Source organism: Trichechus manatus, unplaced genomic scaffold (genome assembly GCF_000243295.1).
Source record: "Trichechus manatus latirostris isolate Lorelei unplaced genomic scaffold, TriManLat1.0 scaffold00032, whole genome shotgun sequence".
Taxonomy (NCBI): domain Eukaryota; kingdom Metazoa; phylum Chordata; class Mammalia; order Sirenia; family Trichechidae; genus Trichechus; species Trichechus manatus.
In genome coordinates, this window is record NW_004443968.1 from 19533572 (window position 1) to 19556248 (window position 22677).

Sequence of the window (22677 nt, forward strand, 5' to 3'; positions counted from 1 at the left end):
GGAGAAGCTCAATATCATCATTCAGAACAAGACCAGGGGCCGACTACAGAACAGACCATCAGTTGCTCACATGCACGTTCAAGTTGAAGCTGATGAAAATTAAAACAAGTCGCCGAGAGTCAAAGTAAGACCTTGAGTATTTCCCACCTGAATTTAGAGACCATCTCAAGAACAGATTTGACGCATTGAACACTAGTGACCGAAGATCAGACCAGTTGTGGGATGACATCAAGGACATCATACGTGAAGAAAGCAAAAGGTCATTAAAAGACAGAAAAGAAAAAAAAGACCAAAATGGATGTCAAAACAGACTCTGAAACTTACTCTTGAATGTAGAGTCTCTAAAGTGAACAGAAGAAATGATGAAGTAAAAGAGCTGAACGGAAAATTTCAAAAGGCAGCTCAAGAAGACAAAGTAAACTATTATAATGAAATGTGCAAAGACCTAGAATTAGAAAACCAAAAGAGGAGAACATACTTGGCATTTCACAAACTAAAAGAACTGAAGAAGAAATCAAGCCTTGAGTTGCAGTATTGAAGGATTTTATGGGCAAAATATTGAATGATGCAGGAAACATCAAAAGACAATGGAAGGAATACACAGTCAGTGTACCAAAAAGAATTCGTCGATGTTCAGTCATTTCAGGAGGTTGCATTTAATCAAGAACCGATGATACTGAAGGAAGAAGTCCAAGCGGCACTGAAGGCATTGGTGAAAAACAAGGCTCCAGGACTTGACAAAATACCAGTTAAGATATTTTCACAAATGGATGAAACGCTGAAGCGCTCACTCATCTGTGAAAGAAATTTGGAAGACAGCTACCTGCCCAACTGTCTGGAAGAGATCCATGTTTGTGCCCATTCCAAAGAAGGGTGATCCAATGGAATGTGGAAATTATCCAACAATATCATTAATATCACATGCAAGTAAAATTTTGCTGAAGATTATTCAAAAGTGGCTGTAGCAGTACATTGACAGGGAACTGCCAGAAGTTCAAACTGAATTCAGAAGAGAACATGGAACAAGGGATATCGTTGCTGATGTCAGATGAATCCTGGCTGAAGGCAGAGAATACCAGAAAGATGTTTACTTGTGTTTTATTGACTACACAAAGGCATTCAATGTGTGGATCATAACAAATTATAGATAACCTTGCGAAGAATGGAAATTCCAGAACCATAATTGTGCTCATGTGGAACTTCTAGATAGACCAAGAGGCAATTGTACCAGCAGAACAAGGGAATACTACATGGTTTGAAATCAGGAAAGGTGTGTGTCAGGGTTGTATCCTTTTACCATACTTATTTGTTCTGTATGCTGAGTAAGTAGTCCGAGAAGTTGAACCATATGAAGAAAAACGCGTCATCAGGATTGGAGGAAGATTAATTAACAACCTGCGATATGCAGATGACACAACTTTGCCTGCTGAAAGTGAAGAGAACTTGAAGCACTTACTGTTGAAGATCAAAGACTGCAGCCTTCAGAATGGATTACATTTTAATATAAAGAAAACAAAAATCCTCACAACTGGACCAATAAGCAACACCATGATAAGTGGAGAGAATATTGAAGTTATCGAGGACTTCATTTCACTTGGATTTACAGTCAACGCCCATGGAAGCAAGCAGTCAGGAAACCAAACGACATATTACATTAGGCATATCCGCTGCAAAAGACCTCTTTAAAATGTTAAAAAGCAAAGATGTCACTTTGAAGACCAAGGTACTCCTGGTCCAAGCCATGGTATTTTCAGTCGCCTCATATTCATGTGAAAGCTGGATGATGAATAAGGAAGACCAAAGAAGAATTGATGTATTTGAATTATGGTGTTGATGAAGAATATTGAATATACCATGGACTGCCAGAAGAACGAACACATCTGTCTTGTAAGTACAGCCAGAGTGCTCCTTAGAAACGAGAATAGTGAGACTTCGTTTCACTTACTTTGGAACCGGTTATTAGGAGGAATTGGTCACTGGAGAAGAACATCATGCTTGGCAGAGGGTCAGCAAAAAAAAGACCCTCAGTGAGATGGACTGACACAGTGGCTGCAACAGTGGGCTCAAAACAGTAATGATAGTGAAGATGGCCCTGGGCTGGCAGTGTTTTCTTTTGTTTTACATAGGGTCACTATGAGTCAGAACTGACTCGGGGGCACCTAATGACATAACAACAAAGTGTTTTTAGATGTGTTTACTTAAAAAAAAAAAAAGTTTTATCTTTTTTTCTTCTAACAGAAGTTTTCTCTATCATGGAAAATAAGATGTAAGTAAAAACCAAAATCAGAGTATAATAGTGTATGGTAGAACATTGATACAATGTCTAATGTAGACTTGCTCTCCCAAAATGATTGCATGATACTGATTATTCTCCAGAGAATTTTCCTCATGTCTTCTGCCTCTTTTGCAAAAAACAGTTGAAAGCGGAACACATTCTCATTGTTAGAGAAGGTATAAGCCAAAATATATAAATTGATGGAAGGAAGGCATTTCCAAGTTATTCTGTCATTTTAAATTGAGCAGCCCAAGGTAAAAGCAAGCATTATGTATGGATTGATGATTACTGAATATAAATAGCAGTTTTCTTTATTCTGTATATTTAAACACCACCATGATTACTTTTTATTATCAAGAGAACCAACTTGCTGAATTTGATGTATCTATTTATGCCTATAACCTGTCTATTTCAAAAACAACTTGAAATAAATGGCTTACAGTAAAATCAAACATAGAGTAAAATAAAATAATGTTCGTCCAAATTAAAAAGAACTTCTGTTTAGTTTGCTTTTCATTGTGACCCTTCGATCCTTTCTTGTTATAAATATATGCTTAACTACCTTAAATTTACTTTTGTTTTTATATTTGCTTTGACATCAGTAATTGTCACATTGCTTCGAATTATCTGTGTCAGACTGCCTGTGTTCAAATCCCAGCTCCTTCACTTATTAGCTAGGGGACCTTAGCAAACTTACTTAACCTTGGTTTTCCTTATCAGTATAATGGGGATAACAGTAATATGTACATCATAGGAATGTGTTTTGAGAATTAATTGAGTTAATATATGTAAAGTACTTAGAACAATGCTGGCACATAGTGAGCTTTAATGTTAGTTATTAGTGTTACTGTCATTATTGTGGTTAATATCTATCATATAGAATTATTTAGTTATTAAATGATTATACTAGTCAAACATTTAGAACAATACCTAGTACATAATAAGCATTCAATAAATGTTAGCCAGGAATAAGTAATAGTAGCAGCATCAGCTATGTTGTGGTGGTGGTGTGCCGTCGAGTTGATTGCGACTCATAGCAACCCTGTAGGACAAAGTAGAACTGCCCCATATGGTTTCCTAGGCTGTAAATCTTTATGGGAGCAGATGGCCAGGTCTTTTCTCCTGCAGAGTAGCTGGTGGGTTCGAACCTTCGACCTTCAGTTAGTAGCCAGTCACTTAACCATTGTGTAGCCACTGGATACCTTTCAGTCTTAAACTACAAGTAGCTCAGGATGATCAAATAGAAAAGACTCTTGAGCTTATTATTTGTTATGTTAGAACAGAGTAGGTATATTTTGTAACATTACTAATTCAGAGATTGGAAAAATATTTATAAGCAATCTTGTGCATAATTGTAAGTTTTAAAGCATTATTTTGCCTATTTATTCTTTGGTTTTGGATACGCAGTTCATTTCTCCAGCATTTTTGTGGCATAAACTCCCTTACTGTGCAATCCTCAACATTTCCCAGCACATTTCCTCATTAGCTAAGTAAGAGTAAATAATTAAGCCTCTTAAGAAATGAAACAGTCTACTCAAATGAGGGAAAAAATGACATATATAAAATTAGTAACTAAGACTGAATCACATTCTTGTAATTTTCAAATTTTAAGATACTTATTTAATGTAAAAATGGTATATTTGAACCTCCTTGCTTTCCAACACAGAAGTAAAAACAGGTACAAATTTCACAGTTTTTAGATGCCAAACAGTAGGTTAAAGGAAACCCAAATGATCTCTGTTTGTGTTGTTGGAGACTCGATTCTAGTGCTGTGCAGTTATAATCCATGAAGTATGAATTATTAAATGAGTACAGCCTATATTTATCATGAGTATATTATCAACCATAGTGCATACTTCACTGCATATGGATTTCCATTCAGGAAGAAGAGTACATAGATTGCCAGAAGCCTATTCTCCTTAAATTGCAGTTTTTATCACTAAAAATTCTTGGTGTTTCTGTATTTGATAGTGAAAAAACTGCCGTTTAGGTAAGAGACCAATAACTAGAAAAGAAAGAATAAATGAATTAATGTTGATTTCTTCAATGTACTACGTAAAGAATTTTAAAGTAAGAGGAGAACAACCGAATATAATATTTTATTAACCAACTTTTATTTATTGTTCTTCTCTGATTAATATTTGGGCAGTTGTAAAGTGATTCAGGAAATTAAATATGTAACTGCCAAAAGCAAAGATGAACATTTAAAATGGACTCCTATCATTTTAAAATCACGTACATTAAACTTTTCCACCCAGTTTTATATAAATATCTGTAATGTTATCTTTTAATTGTGACAGTGTAAGAAATATTACTCATGATAATTGGTTTATAAATAGGATCTGAAGTCATTTAGGAAAGAGTCTTTAAAAAAATTTTAGGGTACCTGAGTTCTAGGCTTAGGCCTTCCATTAAGTGACCACTCAGGACACTGGACCAGTAGTTCTTTTTCAGTGATGGAGATTGTGTTTTTAATACTTACTATCTTTTTTTTATTAACAGCAGTTTAATTTAAGTTTTGTCTCTTTCTCTCTTTAATAGTCTGATACGTATATCTGCATGTCATTACGTTTGCCAACAGATGAGGAAGCCTTCGTGAGTAAGTATTAATTGGATGGCATTGGGGTGGGTTAGTTGAAGGGAGGGCAGCTATTTGAAATCAGTAAAAGTTTCTCTCTGATGGTTATGAGTGTATTAATCTTTTACTGTCTGTTTCTCAAAAGCATTTATTATGCCTAATGCAGAAACAAACTAGAGAGCACCACTGAGACACAAGATTACAAACTGTATCTGGAGAGATTCATGAGTAATAATAGTTAAGGAGTTGCATGCAAATGTTGATGGCTGCCAATACCGTGTGGTCCCATTTGTATAGTATTGGCTTTCTATCGGTGACTGGATGCTTAATTCCACTCCGCTGCACAGACTGTTTACTTACCTGCTGGTTCATGCTATAGATCGACTACACTTAGAGTCAGCATTGAGGAAAGTTAAGATTTTACCTGTCAGACTAGTAGATGGATAGGAAGGAAGGAGGGAGGGAGGGAGAGAGTAAAAGATGTAGGAAGGGAGGAAGGAAAAGAGGGAAGGAAAGAAGAAGGAAAGGTTGGCCCTGTTGTTTATATTATAGTATAAGAGGAATCTTAAATGGCAGGTCCTATCTCAACTGTACCTTTAAATCAGATAAGAAAAGTGACAAAGCACCATCTGTTTTCATCTATGTTGTTTTAATTTAAACATCCTTTATGACAGACTTTTAACTGATTTAGGGAAGAGGTGTGATTGGTAAATTATCCTTGGATTTGTTTTTTTCCCATTCACTTTACTTGTTTGAGGTGTTGATTTTAGAGAGAATGTGATGGTAATGAGAGTTGTACTTTGGTCCCTTGAAACTAATCTTCAAGTGGGCTGTCTGAAATGACTATTACGTGAATTGTAAAATGTCTACAGTAGCCTTGGGACAGTCTGAGGATGAATTTTCATGAGGTGTTCCCCACCGGAATGCACATTATAGGCCTGTGAAGCCAGAGCAGTGTGCATTTATTTTTGCACACACTTTGGTGCTAGTCACAACAGAAAATACAACCTACAGCAACACCTCTTTAACAAAATTTGCACCATAGTTAATTCCTAACAATGAAAGTCAGACCTTGGAAAGTTGAGTGTGGCTTGACTGTTGTTTTGTATAATTTTTGGACATTACCAAGAAAAAAAATCAGAAAGGATAGTGCTCCCAGATCCTGAATGGAATAACTTGAAAAACAGAAAAGATAATTTAAGTTAGTAACTGTAGTGTTTTGAGTAACACTAAACATGATTTAGAATATAAAGTCGTAATTAAAATGTTTAAAATTTTCTTCAATGTCACATCCACATATCTGGCAGCCAAGGGAAAAAAATAAATAACATTTACTTATAAAAGGGAATTTTTTTCTTACTAACTTTATAATTTCTTTGTCCAAATTCAGAGCAGTTGAATGTTCACACTTTACTGTACAGCCTTGTATAAATATAGTGGTCTTGTTTTACAGCAGTGTTACGGGTCTCACCTTAATATTTACTGGTTTAATTTCTGGGGGCCAGTGGTAGTATGTGGTTTCAGAATTGGTGACTCTAAGGACTGTAAATAGATATTCTGGAATGAGTCATTGCTCTCCTACTATAACTACATTTTCTTTTTCATAATTTAAAATTGAAAAGTACAAGCAATTTTATTTACTCAAGAAAAATATTCACCAGAAGTGTATAAAGGGCTGTATTAGAACCATGGAGCTAAACATGTCTTCATTTTCTTAGGTGCGTCTCTTCTAAGGGTAAACTGTTCCAGATATCATAATAGTTCTAGACTATTGTGCTTCAACTTACTGTTTATTGTTCGTTCTGTTACTATTTTTTCTCTTTTCGTTTGGGGGTATTGTGAAAGTTCTAATGTCCTTAAGGGGTCTTCTAAGGTTAGTAACTATTTTCAGTATTACTTAACTTACTTTGTCATTGGGAGGATAGTATGAATATTGAAGATAGTGTTACTTGTTAAAAATGGCGTTTGTTTCATCTGTAGGGTGAGTCCCTTAATGTACTGCCTCTCAGGTGATTTGTGGTTACCATCATCTGCATAATCCAGCAACCACAACAGTTTAGGTAGAGGCAGATTGGAATGGGAAAATTGAAAAATCAAAGAGAAATACCAAGCAATCATTTATAAAAGGGGATAAGTAGATATTTAGCACGCTTTATCTCATTGAATTCTTAAAACAGCCCTGTAGGTAGTCACATTTTATAGTACGAGAAACAGAGACAGGGACATCTGTGTATGTGTTTTAATCAGCACCTAGGACAAGAGTTTGCACGGAATCATTGTTAATGTGATCAGACCACCGCCATCACTACCACCAGCCATCATTTTCTAAGGGTTTTCCAGGCACTCTAAGATGTTGACAGCTAAGCATATTTAAGCCATTTTACAGAAGAGGACATAGATGATCAGAGAAGTTATGGAACATGTGCAAGCTGTTCACTAGCTATGTGTCCACCTAGATTTATGCTGTTCAAATTATAACAGATACGGGTGTGGGCATAGTGATACAAGGGAAGAAGTGGAAGAAGTTACCAAATAGATAGATGAGCTGAAATATAGCAATAACACATCACTGCCTTCCCCACAGCAAATATAATTATTCTTTCATTTTTACCTTCACTCCCTACTGGGAATAATCTAGTCAGTTCTACCAAAAAAATAAAATAAACCTCAAACCATCTTCCAAAAGAAATCCCAGCACATATGGAGATTTAATGATTTGGAGAAGGAAAAGGTCTTGGATATATAGATTATATGATGAGTGGATTTATCATACACAGTTTTTCCGACTTCCAAGAGTGAAAGTTTTGCTTGTGGGATAACCAAGGCTTTTCTGTGCCTAGGGATTCAGATGACATAGGGAATGAAACTTTAGCCTTTTTGTGGCTAATCCCAAATACAAGGTCTCAGACTGCCTTATCATAAGATTAGATGTGGTCGAAGAATGAGGACTGCTAAAGACTGGTAATACTTTGTTCATTCTTTTCTTAAAACATTTATCATTTTATACCATTTGCTGTCATTATTTGTGCCTTTTTAACTTTTCAATACCAACAGGATATATCTCACAGGATAGGGTAGGGACTCGATAAACGTTTGCTAAATGCATGAGTGAACATTTAGAAAGTGTTTGTTTGTTTGGCCATTTTCTAAGGCAGCATTTCTAATAGTAGACAGTCAATCCTATTGCCTTATATTATATTCTTGGTTTTAATGTAATGGATAATTGTCCTTCAAGAAAAGCCACATTTTCATTAATTCAGCAAACTTAGTAAAATTCTGCTGTGTGCCGATTATTGGGCTAGGGGCATTGGGCATGTGAAGTATGATATGTGCTCAAGGAAGTCACAGCTTGGAAGAACTGTAGAAGACAAGAATACAAATGTTACACCATATGAAAGGACTTTCTCCTTTTCGTTTTCACATTTCTGAAGAAAAGTCACAAAAGGCAGAGTACAATTCAGAGTGCTTATTAGGACTAAGACAAATTCTCATGATGGTGTTAAAAGTCAGAATTGCATTTGAAAAATTCATAATTTAGGCTTTCTATTTGTGTGACTATTTATGTAACCCTTTTAGATAAACATACTTATTCTGAAAAAATACTGTCACAGTTGTCATGTGTATGCCTGTTATATGTACATGAGCATACAACATGTATGAGGTGTTTATATATCTGTATTGAATTACTAGATGTAAATTAAAGTGAGTATTTGGGGAAATGCTGTAATGAAGATAAGTATAATTTTTATATTTTGAACAAAATAGTGGACTTTCTAGGAACAGTGCTTTTATTTATTGTTTTAATAAGAAATCACACAATCGAAATGGATGAAGGTATGATAAAATCTGCATTTGACCACTGAACTGTGGTGCTGTCTAAAAGGTGTTTTACAGACACTCAGAGGAATTGACTCTGACAGCAGCCCACTCAGCCAAGAAATTTGACTGTCATCTTTATCCACTTGCTCTCCCTCACATGGATGACCAGTAAATAAATGTGTCTTTTCCTTAGTGAATGATGGCAGGTCCCTCTCTATCAAATTGCACTATAGAAATGAGATAGAAGCCTTGGAATTTAGAAATAGATGAAATTAATCTAATGATTCATTGCTTTTCATTTTCTAGGGCATCTCTCTTGAATGTAGAACAATGTCTGCTGCCAAATTGCATGGTTAGATTTGAATATTTCCAAATATGACCTTTCTTAAACAAAGCGCATGTTTGGGTGATGTTGGGATGCTTCTAAAACTGTGGAAACAATCTAATTTTGATCAGGATGTGGGTCACTAGATAGTGTGAGTATAAAGACCAAGGTCTGGCAGGGTGCAGTGCTCATATATCCACATTTTGCTTTTGACAGCAATAAATAGGAGGATGTGCACACATGTTTGTGTATGTATTTGTAAATGTGCGTGAGTCCCATCTCCATGCAGTCACTTTTTGGTCATCTTTCTTCTAATTTCATTTCTAGTTAGTTAACTGCATACCCTTTCCCTTCTTGTTTCAGCGAGGACTTTCTCCAACATGAAAAATATAGTTTCCATCTCCCAGAAGACCATTGGGTATTTTCCAGTGGGCACCCTGACACCCTAGGAAGTTGTTCTGGTTTCTTAGTAAAAGCTACTTAGAGAGAGCTGAGATAGAACATACAGGATATGCTACACTAGAGGTTTCTAATGATAAATCCCAGTTTGCTTAGTCAAAATCGTGAAGAAGAAGCTGTTTCTGTATACCCTGTTTCAGAGTCTCAGACTGTTTCTTGAATGACCACTTTCTTTTGGTCATCCAAATACCACCTTGGTAAGGGTTTTTCAGGTAAATAAAAAGGGAAGGAGAGGAATAGGAGCCATTTTGTTATATTTTATAAGAAATTGTTTAAATTATTTTCTGATTATAATAGCAACTGCTCATTGTAAAATGTAAGGTTTTAAAATGCTGAAAAAAAAGTGTGATTTTTGTTTTCTTCTTCATATATATATACATTATATATATATTTTATATATATATACATATACATATATATAGTAAAATTAGGATCAAACCTGACATTTTATTGTAAACATTTCCCCCATTTAATTAAATATTCATAAAAATTTGATTTTTAGTGACTACATAATATTTTATATGCCCTATATCACGTATCTATTTCCCTATAGAAGCCCTGAAGGCGCAGTGGTTAAAGCACTTGGCTGTTAACCAGAAGGTCAGTAGTTGGAACCCACTAGCTGCTGCATGGGAGAAAGATGTGGCAGTCTGCTTCCGTAAAGATTTACATCCTTGGAAACCCTATGGGGGCAGTTCTGCTCTGTCCTGCAGGGTCGCTGTGATTTGACATTGACTCCATGGAAGTGGATGGAATTTCCCTATGGATGGACATTTAGGTTGTTTGTAATGTTTTGTGATTATAAATAATGCTGTTGTTTTGGTTGCATGTACGAACTTAATACATGTGTTTATTTCAACTCCTTCCTAAGACATCACTAAAATGAAATTAGGGGGAAAAAGTAAGCCAAATCCTACAGGAACAAAAAGAACAAAAGAGATGAGAAACATCTGAAAGGTATAAATATAATTTTGGAAGCTAGTAGGTGAATGGACAAGTGATAACTCATACAGGGGTCCAGAAAACTCTGAAAGCAGAATGGCCACTAGGAAGAGAGATAAGAAGTAAACCAATTTATGCCTCACCACCCTTGGAAAGATGAGAAATTGTATCCAGGCAACCAACAACCCTCATCTTTTCCCTTCTAGAGATTTACTTGAAGAGACTGAATGAAAGATGCTCTGGTCCGGGGGACACCAGGCAGAGCCAATAGCAGAAGTGAGGCACCCTTCTGAAAAGGGTAGCAAGCTAAGTGAAAGTCTACTTTTTAGATTTTAAGACACTTCCCCACCAAACAACTTTCTCTCAGCTCCAAGAACACTTAGAAGCCAGAATTACTCCTCCAAGGAATATGATGGAGTACTAGGAGAGTGTAGGAAACTGACCTGCTCAAGAAAAAAAGGCTTTACCAACATTTGGGATGGTCTCCCAACAAAACAGGCAGTGTCACCCTACAGTGACACCATCAAGTAGTAAACCTAGCCACAACAAAGAGCTTACCAGGATTACCAAATATTGGAGAAAAACATCCTACATGAAAGAGAGAGAACAGAACAAACATGGGGAAATAAAAGGGAAACTGGAGGAAACCGAGACAATACAGAGAATAAAATAAAAAATGTCATTCTATTAATATTTTCAGAGAGAAGAGAAATAATAGAACTTACGAAGCAAGACCAAAAAAACCCAAACCCAACCCATTGCTGTCAAGTCAGTTCTGACTCATAGCAACCCTGTAGGACAGAGTAGAACTACCCCATAGGGTTTCCAGGGCACAGCTGGTGGATTCAAACTGCTGACCTTTTTATTCTCAGCCAAGCTCTTAACCACTGCACCACTAGGGCTCCATGAAAGAAGACCAGAAGCTATAAAATAGTACTTTCTAAGAACAACAAAACACTCTTGGGAATATGATAGTGTAAAAAGGGATTCAGTAGAAAAATTAGGAGACAAGATTGAGGAAATTTCTGGGAAAATAGATCACAACAAGATAGATCAATGAGAGAATAAATAAGAAAAAATAGTTCATCAAGGAGACCTAATGCAATAGAAGTTCCAGAAAGAATATACACCATTGTGAAATTTGAGAATATTACAGTGTATTAGTTTCTTAGTGTTACTGTAACAGAAATACCAAAAGTAGGTGACTTTAATGAATAGATACTTATTTTCTCACGGTTTAGGAGGCTAGAAGTCCAAATTGAGGGCACCTGCTCTTGGAAATCGTGGTGGCCTAGTGGTTAAGATTTCCCTACAGCAAGACTGGAAACTAGAAAATAAGGAATCAATGTCTTCAAAACTATGCAGAAAAAATCATATCCATCCTAGTATCCTATACTCAGAAACATAATCAAGTGGGAGAGTAGAATAAAGAAATTTTCAAGGCTGTGAAATTAAAAAAAAAAAAATCCTCCTCCAGTTTCACTTTTCTCAGGAAGTAGCTACAGAATGTGCTCCACCAAAACAAAAGGGCACATCAAAAATGAGGAGGACATGGTGTCTTAGTTACCTAGTGCTGCTATAACACAAATACCACAGTTTGGTGGCTTTAAAGAACAGAATTTGATATTCTCATAGTTCAGGAGGCTAGAAGTTCAAATTTAGGGTGTGGGTCTAGGGGGAAATCCTTCCTTGTCTATTTCGGCTTCTAGTAGCTGCCAGCAATCCTTTGAGTTCTTGGGCTTGTAGATGCATCTCTCTCTGTCATCCGTCTTCCTCTTCCCCCATGTGAGTCTCTGTATTTATTGTACTCTTTTATAGCTCAGAAGTGATTAGATTTGTAATCCACCCTACTCTGTTATGACCTAATTAACATAGCAAACCAAACCCATTGCTGTCAAGTCAATTCCAACTCATAGCGACCCTATAGGACAGAGTAGAGCTCCCCATGGGATTTCTAAGCCTGTAGTCTTTAAGGGAGCAGACTGTCACATCTTTGTCCCATAGAGTGGCTGGTGGGTTTGAATCGCCAACCTTTCAGTTAGCAGCTGAGTACTTAACCGCTGTGTTACCAGGACTCCTTTAACATAACAAAGAAACCCCTGTTTACCGGTGCGGGGTGGGGGGTGGTGGTGGTTAGGATTTCAACACAAGTTTTGTGAGGGACACAATTCAATCCATAACACACGGGATCCGGAAACGGAACCAAGACCCAGCATGACAATCATGTAGCCATGTAGAGGGCAGAAAGAGAGGTCCAAGAGGCAGTGGGGCAAGTGAAATTCAGAGATTGCCTGGTGTATTTGAATGGTTTAAGAGGAAATTCAGTTATTATCAGGAGGTTGAGGGCTGGATAAGTGATAGATATGTAGCGAGTTTAGCAAACAAATGAAAACCACGTACTTACACTAGGTAAAACAAAATGCCCAACTTTTAGTGATTTGTCCAACGTCAAATAGCTAATTAGTGAGTAGAGATGGAATTCAGACTTAGTATCTGATTGCAGATCCCTTGCTCTTAGCTTCTCAATATTGTACTGTTCGTACTATCAGTAGCAGTGTAGAATGATGCCCATTTTATGACATCCTTTACAGCTTGATGCATTTTTTTTTAAACTTTGTCAAAATGGCAGTAAAAATAGTATCTTCTTTGAACTTGTACATCTTGGGAATTAGTAAGCGTGAACGGTTCTTTCTTGACCTTTTGTATTTCTCTTAATTATTTGTTCATGTCCTTTAACAGTATGTCCGTTGGAAATACTGCTTGCCCCCCACCCTTTTTGATTTGCTGTATTTGTTTGTATATTATTTGCTGTATTTGTTTGTATATTTATACTTTGTCTTATTTTTCCATATATTCCCCCCTTTTCCTTTTATTATTTTTTATGGTGTATTTTGGTATACAGAGGGTAGTGTTTTCATGATCACACATATCAACTTTTGCTTTTACAGTTTCTTCCTTTGCTTTTATACATGTACTCAAAATTTTCACATAATTTTATAAGTGAGGAAACGTAGGCTTAGAGTAAGTAAGCTTATTTTGAGTTACATGGCTAGTGAGTAATGAAACGGGGACTTTACCCCAAATCTTTGTGACTCCAGAACTTTGGCTCAGACTATGTGCTTTCTGCATCTTCAGATGGTGTGTGTCTCAGAGAAGTGAGGATATTCAGAGATAGGGTCAAGATCAGAATGTAAGTGAAGGAGAGGGACGAGAGTCAGAAATGGTGACGTAGTAGTTAAGCACTCAGCTGCTAACCAGAAGGTTGGCGGTTTGAACCCATCAGCTGCTCCACAGACGAAAGATGTGGCAGTCTGCTTCTGTGAAGTTTACAGCCTTGGAAACCCTATGGGGCAGTTCTGCTTTGTCCTATAGAGTTGCTGAGTCAGAATCAACTCAACGGCAGTGGGTTTGGTTTGGTTTTGGTTTAGTGATCACTGTAGAGTAACTAACATGTCAACACAGCTATTTTAATGCAGTAATGTCAAAATGCCTTCTCTATCCCAGTAGTTAAGTGGTTGAGTGGTAGAATTCTCCCCTTCCATGTAGGAGATGCAGGTTTCATTCCCAGCCAAGGCACCTCATGCACAACGACCACTAATCTGTTGTTGGAGGCTTGTGTGTTGCTATGGCATTGAACAGATTTCAGTGGAGCTTCCAGCCTAAATCATCCTAGGAAGGAAGGCCTGGTGATCTGCTTCTAAAAATCAGCCAGTGAAAACCCTATGGATCACAGTGGTTCAGTTTGCAACCAATCATGGGGGTGCTGCAGGACTGGGCAGCATTTTCTTTCATTGTGCATAGGGTCACTATGAGTTGGGGACCAAATTGATGGCTAACAACAATAACATTGGTAAAATGGCCAATTCAGAAAGCCCAGATCTGAGTCAGATTTGATGTGTAAATGTCCTTAGTGGTGGTAGTATGGTAGAATCATGGCATTTTGACAGTCATTCTGAAGTTGTCATTCTGCCTGTTTTTGTATGGACTGTATTAGTAGTCAACTCTGAATAGTCCAGTCTGAACTAGTCTAGTCAGAGAAGATTTCATGGGGTAGATAGGAAAGATTTGATCTGGATCCGGGAAGATAGTTTATTTGGATATGCAGAGGGAAGGAGACTAATCCAGAGACCATCAATATGAGCACAAAGGAACACAGTGGGTATAAGTATGAGAGACAATGTTGTATAGTGGTTAGAGAGCAAGCTCTGTGCCAGACCACTCTATGTTCAAATTCCAGCTGGATCACTTGCTAGCTCTGTGACCATGAAAAAATTACTTGACCTCTCTTCCCTCAAGGCTCATCTATTTGGGGAGGAGGGGAGAGGGATGAGGACCAAACTCATAGGATGGTGGTGAGAAGTAAATGGCTGCCTGGCACACGGTAAGCCCTCAGAAAATGCCAGTGATTACTGTTATTAAGTGAGGAGAGCTGCCTCGTGAGAGTGAAGACTGCATGTTGGGGGTTGTCATGTTGGAAATGTGGTGAGGAAGACTGGTGCAGTATTATGCATGGCAGGGGGTTGGATATGGATTTGACTCTGTAGGAATTAATGGGAGACTATTATAGGAATGACATTACAAAAACAGGGGTTAATGAAGCTTATGCTATGTTATCTTTCCTAGCTTGGCTGATAAAGTCTGTTTATTGATTATTAAGTTGGTTCTGGCACGTACCAAAAAGTTCAGTTTTAAAAGGTGTAACATCTAGAAGTTGTATCCTTTTTTATGTTGAAATTCCTTTATTCAGAGATAAGGGTTATTTCATTTTAAATTTATGTTCCATTTAGAGGTTTGCTCAGGTATTTTATTTCTTGGTTAATTTGGCAACAGCAGCTTTAAGTCATCATAAATCAGGTTAGGAATTCTTTATAAATTGTATACCATTGTCCGTGCTAGTAAGAGTTAATGACAATTTCTCTATTAAACTTTCTGATTAAAAATGTTCAAGTAAAAGGTCTTTATTTTAGTGTAGAATTGTTTTATGGTTGTGGGGAAGCTGGTGGGAGATAATATATTATGCCATTGCTGCAGGCTTTTAACATGCTGCCAAATGGACTGCAGTGCTTTGAGCTTTACATTTATCTCAACGTTTCTGGCCCAACTGCAGGATTATGAACATTAAGGTTGATCATATCCTACACTTAAATTACAATTTGGAGCATTATTATCTTCAGTTCCTATGAATGGTTTTTGAAGTATACTTTTTATTTTTTGGAAATAAAGACATGTTTAAGGGAGTGATGTTAAGATTCTGGGGCCAATTTTTTTAATTACAAAAACTCCTATACATTATTAACTGTTTCATGAACCTTACACCTTCCGCATTCTCTCAGTATTGAACATGGTTTGAAAGCACTAGCAATTTTAGAATATTGATTCTTTAGCTCATGTATGTACATAATCACTAGAGACTCCATTTGTATGCCTGCTTCAAACCTCAGCCCTTAAAATGATTTTAGGTAATACAGCTAAAATGACATGATGTGATACAGACTTCTGATGGTTTCTTTTAATATAACAATTCTAAAATATTAACTCCTTTTTACCTTCAGAAACTCTTTTTATATATTTATTTTTAAAGAAACCTTGACTTTACTGTTTGTCCTAGATATTATACGAAAGCAATGCAATCCCAGTTCAACTAAGATTAGTTAACTAAACTCTGCATACACCCACATAATAGAATGTTTTCAGCCACTAAAAATGTTGACTACAGTCAGAATCACTTGTAAAACTTTTAAAAGATACACTTGCCTGGGAATGACCTCAGGAAATTTGATTGAGATATTGTTAAAGGGAAGATGAGGAATTAGTTTAGGATTGACCCTGGGCACCTTTATTTTTAATAAGTTCCAGTAATTCTAATGCACAGCTAAGGATGAAAATATACACAGTATACAAAATAATCCTGTGTATAATATGGTTCCACTGGGAAAAAAAAAACAAAGTTAACAATGATTATCTCTAATGATGTTACATACAAGCAACAATTCTAGAATGCCTAAGTTCCAGAGATCCAAACTTGTGCTTGTAAGTCAGTTCTCTTTTATTCAGTGGGTCAATTATGCATGGTTAGTAGAGTTCCTCTAGATAAAAAGGACATTCCTTCCATTTCCACTGGTAATTTAGGATTGATATGTGTACACGGATATATCCGAAATTTCTGGTTCCTCTACTTACCCTTCAAAATCTTTCCGTGTCCTGAGTCTGGTAGATACATTAAACTTTGACATGCAGACCTGGCTATCCACTTAGAAAGGAAAAATGGAAATAAAGCTAAGTGCTAAATAAACTCTCTCTAGGTCACGTTCTTAGAGATTTTATGGCCCTGATTGTAGGCTAATGTTGGCTAAAAGAGGCCGTGAATCCAAACGGCCTCGCGCAGTTAGAACAAATTTTGCTTAGAACTCCAGAAAATAGACCTAGTTATCTCTCTGCTCAATATGTCGCCCTCACACATGCTTTCAGGTCTTTCATTTCAGATGACATTAACCTTTGAAGAATCTTCCAACCAGTGCACTTTCAGTGTCTTCATATTTCCCTTAATTAATATGTGTGGGTCACTATTTCTGGAGTCTTGGCTTTCAAAGGTATTTGGTTCCCAGGACTTACGCACACTTAGTTGTCTGTAAAATTGTCCTTGATCTTACGCATGAAGATCTGAACTGATACCCATCAAGGCTAAAGTACCATTTTCAGTTAAGCAGCTGTCATCTTATAATTGAGTTAGAAGAGTCAGTGGCACTTTTATTCTTATTGGAGATAATATCCCCTTGCATTCTCACAAGACTGTGTTTTTGCCATGTTTGTCACTATCCCAAGGCTGCCTTTGTTTATTCTGCCTGTCCAAATCACACACTTAAATGTGGTTGTTGTTGTTATTATCCCCTAGCTCTCTGCCCCTCAGATCCTTTATTTCTTTGGTGTATGATGGCAGAAAAAGAAAGGAGTGGGAATTTCTTTTAAGAGGCAATTTAAAAATATTTTTCCATATTCTGTTTTGTGTAGTGATGAAATCTCTACCATAGTCATAGTCATATGTGTATCTTGTGCTCAGTGGACCTTATTCTTACTCACTGTGGGTGAGGTCTTATTTTGCAAAGCCAGGCACAATAAATATGAATGGAGTAAACCCAGGAAATGAACTTTTGTCAGCCTGATCTTTTCTCAGTTTCCCCTGCTCTACTGGCAGCAGATCTTTCAAGGAAATTGTCCAACTACTACTTTATTTTAAGGCATCTACTGTTATAGATTTACATTTTATTATGACATTCCTTTTTTGCTGGAGGTATTTTTCATTTCAGCTTGCAGTGAATTTCATTAGGTGCTATAATTATATAAATATTTAGATATCATACTCTTTCTTTAGGATATGAGAAAGATGGTTAGTTTCTGTTTTCACCCTGTACCAATAATTTACTTAGCATTTAAATGAGATCTTGGGTTTCTGGAGGAATATATGAGTCAGTGAGAATAAGTTTTTACGACAGGGAACTCTGAGGAATTTTACTACCACTTAAAGATACTGATTTGTTTCTCACTATAGAAACAAAAACACATACCCAGGAAAAGTTTAACGTGAGGCAAATAACTGGTGCTTAAAATAGTATGTCAGAATGAGAAAAAATTCAGAAAATAGTTAGAGAACTTCTACTTTGAGTAATTAAGATGTGTCCTTTACAAAGGAAATTATAAGATCTGTTTGCATCAATCAGCAAGGGCCCAGGCAAAACATTTGTCTTTCCTAGTTCCTAAGGAAAAGTCACAAAGATTGTGTACTACTGTCTTTATGGTCTATTCCTCTCCCAACAGGTCTCCGTCCTGTCCTTACCTGAATCTTGTGTATATTAACATTTCATTTTATAAAATTTATGATAGTCCACTCTTTTCTCAAAAATGTTTTTGCCTTGTTTCACAGCAGTACACACACTGCATTAATTTAAAAAAAAGATCACTGTTGGTGTCTCCTGCCAGGATCCTGACAGCTCAGTGCTTTCCTTCAAGCTCTGTCCTGAGCCTCCTCTGTGGATCCTATTTTCACCCTTGGCACTTTCGTCCACCCTTATGGCTCCAGGGTTCACTTGTTGAGTGATTCCCAGTCTGTAATTCTCTAGCCTTTTTCTTGAACAAGGATTGGGTGATTCCAACTGTCACTGGATATTTCCATCTGGATTTTGAGCTGACGCCTTGAACTCACATTGTTTTGCATTCAACGGTTTAATTCTTAGAAAAAGTGCACTTGGCCATGTTGATTTATTACCAGAATGATCAATTTTAGGAAAATTGTTTTTAACGTAGTCTGCCTATAATAAGGTAATCTAACGGGGGAAAACCATATGATCATCTTCATAAGTGCAAAAAAAGCAGAGGAGTTGGGCCTTTGGTTTGACAAGCCCGCATGGATTGGCAGAGAATGTTTACATATAAAAGAGGGGAGGAGGATGCAGTCAGGTAGAAAACATTGTGGATGTCCATAGAATGGTATAAGCAGATTGGTAAAAATGAATACAACAAATTACATCATATGCCAAAATAAATTTAAGATACATAAAAGACAAAGACCTGGCACTCCCACCTCAGGGCTTTTCAGTTTCCCTTCTGGAAGGAAAGATCTCTTGGGAGTACTGTGGAAGGGAAGAAGGACATCCTTCATTCAACTTGAGTGTTGAGTCAGTAGAAGTAAAATCCCTCTTCTTCCTTCAGTTTTTCTTGCCAGAAATTTAGGTTTGGTAACGATATGAGTTTCTGTAATTTGTGAACTATTGTAGCTTCCAATTGATTCATTCCTTCCAAAATATCTTCTCTATCCTAGGCTTACTGCATTCTCTGGTAATAGAAACAAAGCCTCAGGTTATAGCAAGTCCATTTTCCAGCCATCTTCTCCTTGTTAGTTTTTTAAACGGTGTTATGAAAAGCTCGAGATTTAATTTTTAGGCTTTCATTCTTTTTTTTTTTTTCAGTATAGCGAATAAAAGATTTTTTATTTCCCTTGAAAGTTGTTTAAGTCAGGATGGCACACAGGTACCTTGTGTTTCCTAATCAACCACATTTTGCAAGTCATGGTGCTATAGTCTGATGTGGGACATTTTTTAATTTATAAATATTCGTGTTGCAGATATGCATGTTAGCAATAAATGTTGTTTTATTAATTGTGTCAGACAGACCAAAAGGGCTAAAAGCAGCTTTGCAGACACTGGAGACCTAAGATCATTTTTGGCTATTTAGCATTTTACGTGTGAAGATGACTTGTAAACTGCTGTTGCATACCAGGCAACATTTCTAATGAGGATCAAAGGGGATGAGTGAAAGCCAAACCAGGAAGGGGAGCTCATGCTCAATATTGGTCGTAGGTAATGATGTCATTTATTTTTAATTTTCTCTTTGTTTTACCCCTGAACTTGTATTTTTATTGATGTCTTTGAAGCACAATTACTAGGAAAGTTAGAAAAATGACATTGTGTAAGTTTCAGTATCCCTTTAACAAGTGCACAGTGCTCATCCTACAGAGTAATTTTAAGTCTTCTCATTTTGTCAAGATATGTTTTCCACTTTTATTCTTCTTTCTTGGAAAATTGTTTCTCCCCGTACATCCTGGTGATTACTGTTGTTCTTTTAAGATGGTAATAAACTTGGGTTATGGATCCTTTTCCCATGTTTTGACCACTCGCTGTGGCTTCTCTGCAGTGTTGTGCAGTGTTTTGTAGTACTCAGCACGCTATGGAAATCTGAAAGGGAATGTACTATGAATATATAACCTGGAGCTTTCATTTTATACCTACATAATGCTCTCACTACTTTAAAAGGGCTCTTCCATTTAAAAAAGAAATGTATGTGCAGTATTTGGCTATTAATTATTATTTTCTCCTTTTGTTATATATCAGCTTAATACCCTACCAAATCAAATCATTAAGTCACACTCATCTTAAGGAATAAGATAATTAATACAAGAGCATTCTATCATGAGAGTTTTGAATCATCTTTGTTATACAGCTATTCTACTGTTCAAAGATACAGTCTCTTGTGACATTTGTATACAAAAGTGTAATTTGCATTCACATTCATCTATCATTTTCTCTCACAGTTGACTTCAAACCTCATGCCAGCATGGATACTGTCCATCATATGTTACTTTTTGGATGCAATATGCCTGCGTCCACCGGAAGTTACTGGTAAGAAAAATGGGCTCATAGCACAGAGGGGTATTTAAAAAAAAGTGTGTTTCTTATCAGTACAACATGCATCTGTGTGGATATTTTACAATGGATTAATAAATGGGCAGAATATTTCTTTTTTAGAAAAAGCATTGTTCATTTCTATCACGTGGTTAAAATGGTTTTATTGTCACAGTTACTGTAGTCTGCTCTGGAGCATATCCATCAGTCTTTGTTACTGCCTGTCTTAGTCATCTAGTGCTGCTCTAACAGAAATACCACGAGTGGATGGTTTTAATAAGGAGAAATTTATTTTCTCACGGTCTAGTAGGCTAGAAGACCAAATTCAGGGCATCAGCTCCAGGGGAGGGCTTTCTCTCTTTGTTGGCTCTGGAGGAAGGTCCTTGTCATCATCGGTCTTCCCCCAGACTAGGAGCTTCTCTGCACAGGAACCTCAGGTCTGAAGGATGCGCTCTGCTCTGGTGCTTCTTTCTTGGTGGTATGAAGTCCCCCACTCTCCACTTGCTTCCCTTTCCTTTTATCTCTTACAAGAGACAAAAGGTGGTGCTGGCCACACCCCAAGGAAACTCCCTTTACATTGGATCAGGGATGTGACCTGGGTTAGGGTGGTGTTATAATCCCACCGTAATCCTCTTTAATGTAAAATTACAATCACAAAATGGAGGACAACCACACAACACTGGGAATCATGGCCTAGGCAAATTGATACATACATTTTTTGGGGGTAACAATTCAATCCATGACACTGCCTTAATAAATACATGTCTGTTGTAGAAGATAGTATATCAAGGTGCAGATGGCTTGTAAAGCAAGACTGAAAATTTAGATAATGGATATTTTGATGCTTATTTTTTAAAGTTCATGATTCTACCCAAAGAGCATGATAGCTCCAATCACAGAGCACTTTTTTGTCCCAGACACTGTGATAGGTGATCCGCACACTATTTCATTTTATCCTAAGAACTCTGCAAATCAGGTATTATTATACCCCTTTTACAGACAAGGAACTCGAAGCTCAAAGTGATTCAGTAACTTGCTCAACATAACACAGGTGGTTGGTGTCAGACCAGGGTTGAACCCTAGGGTATCTGGTTTCAAATCGGAAGTTATTTCTTACCTTATTGCACAATCTCCCTTTTATTCAGGTTAACTTTTGCAATTTTAGAATTTATTGTAATCAGTGTTGTGAGTCTAATGTCATGTTTTGAATAATCAGTAAACATCTATTAAATGGCTGTCATATGCCAGAGCTGTTGCAGATGTTGTGGAAGATTCTAGGATAAATAAGATATGTTTTCTACCCCAAATGCTTACCATAATTGGGGCTTGAGATCTTTTCTTTCATTTCGTTCTTTGGCATTCTTGTCCTTTTAGATCAGTGTACTCTGAAAGTAGCCATGCACTTTAAGCTTCATATTTTTCTTCCACACCCAGAATTATGGTTATGTATTTAATAGGCCAGATGACTGGCATGTCTTACTTTGCATTGGAAAGGTCTTGTCCCTACATAATCATGTAGACGGAGACCCTTCTTTTTTTTAAAGTTTTTTTTTATTGTACTTTAGGTGAAGGTTTACAGAACAGTTTCTCCTTACACAGTCAGTACACATATTGTTTTATGACACTGGTTAACAAACCCACAACATGTCAACACTCACCCTTCTCCACCTTGGAGTACCTTTTTTCTTTTTTTGGTGAAAATATACATAGCCAAAGTTACACCATTTCAAAAATTTCTACAGGTACAATTTGTTGACATTGACTGCGTTCTTCCAGTTGTGCTGCTATTCTCACTGTCCTTTTCCAGATTATTCCATCACCATTATCTTCAACTCACTGCCCCCTAGGCTTCCCATCAAACCTTTTGAGTTGCTGTTGTCAATTTGATCTCACATAGATAATTCTTTTTTTTTTAGATGAAGTTTTACAGAACAGAATAGTTTCTCATTAAACAGTACACATATTGCCCTATGACAATGGTTAACAACCCCATGACATGTCAACACTGTCCCTTCTCAACGTTGGGTTCCCTATCACCAGCTTTCCTGTCCCCTACTGCCTTCTAGTCCTTGTCCCTGGACTGCTGTGTCTCATTAGTCCCGTTCTG

The 22677-nt window shown here is 36.9% G+C and overlaps 1 protein-coding gene across 18 annotated transcripts in view; it reads left to right on the forward strand.

Annotated features, from left to right (window-relative positions):
- The window catches only part of PAM (peptidylglycine alpha-amidating monooxygenase), a 358633-nt gene that overhangs the window by 187896 nt on the left and 148060 nt on the right, over positions 1-22677 (forward strand). For all 18 annotated transcript variants that reach the window (XR_002823834.1, XR_002823835.1, XM_023730151.1 and 15 more), the window contains 2 exons: positions 4817-4874; positions 20480-20567. Coding sequence is in view for 16 of the 18 variants with exons in the window: in XM_023730151.1 (XP_023585919.1) it covers positions 4817-4874; positions 20480-20567 (146 nt within the window). In the remaining 2 variants the exon portion in view is untranslated. The remainder of the gene's footprint in view (positions 1-4816; positions 4875-20479; positions 20568-22677) is intronic.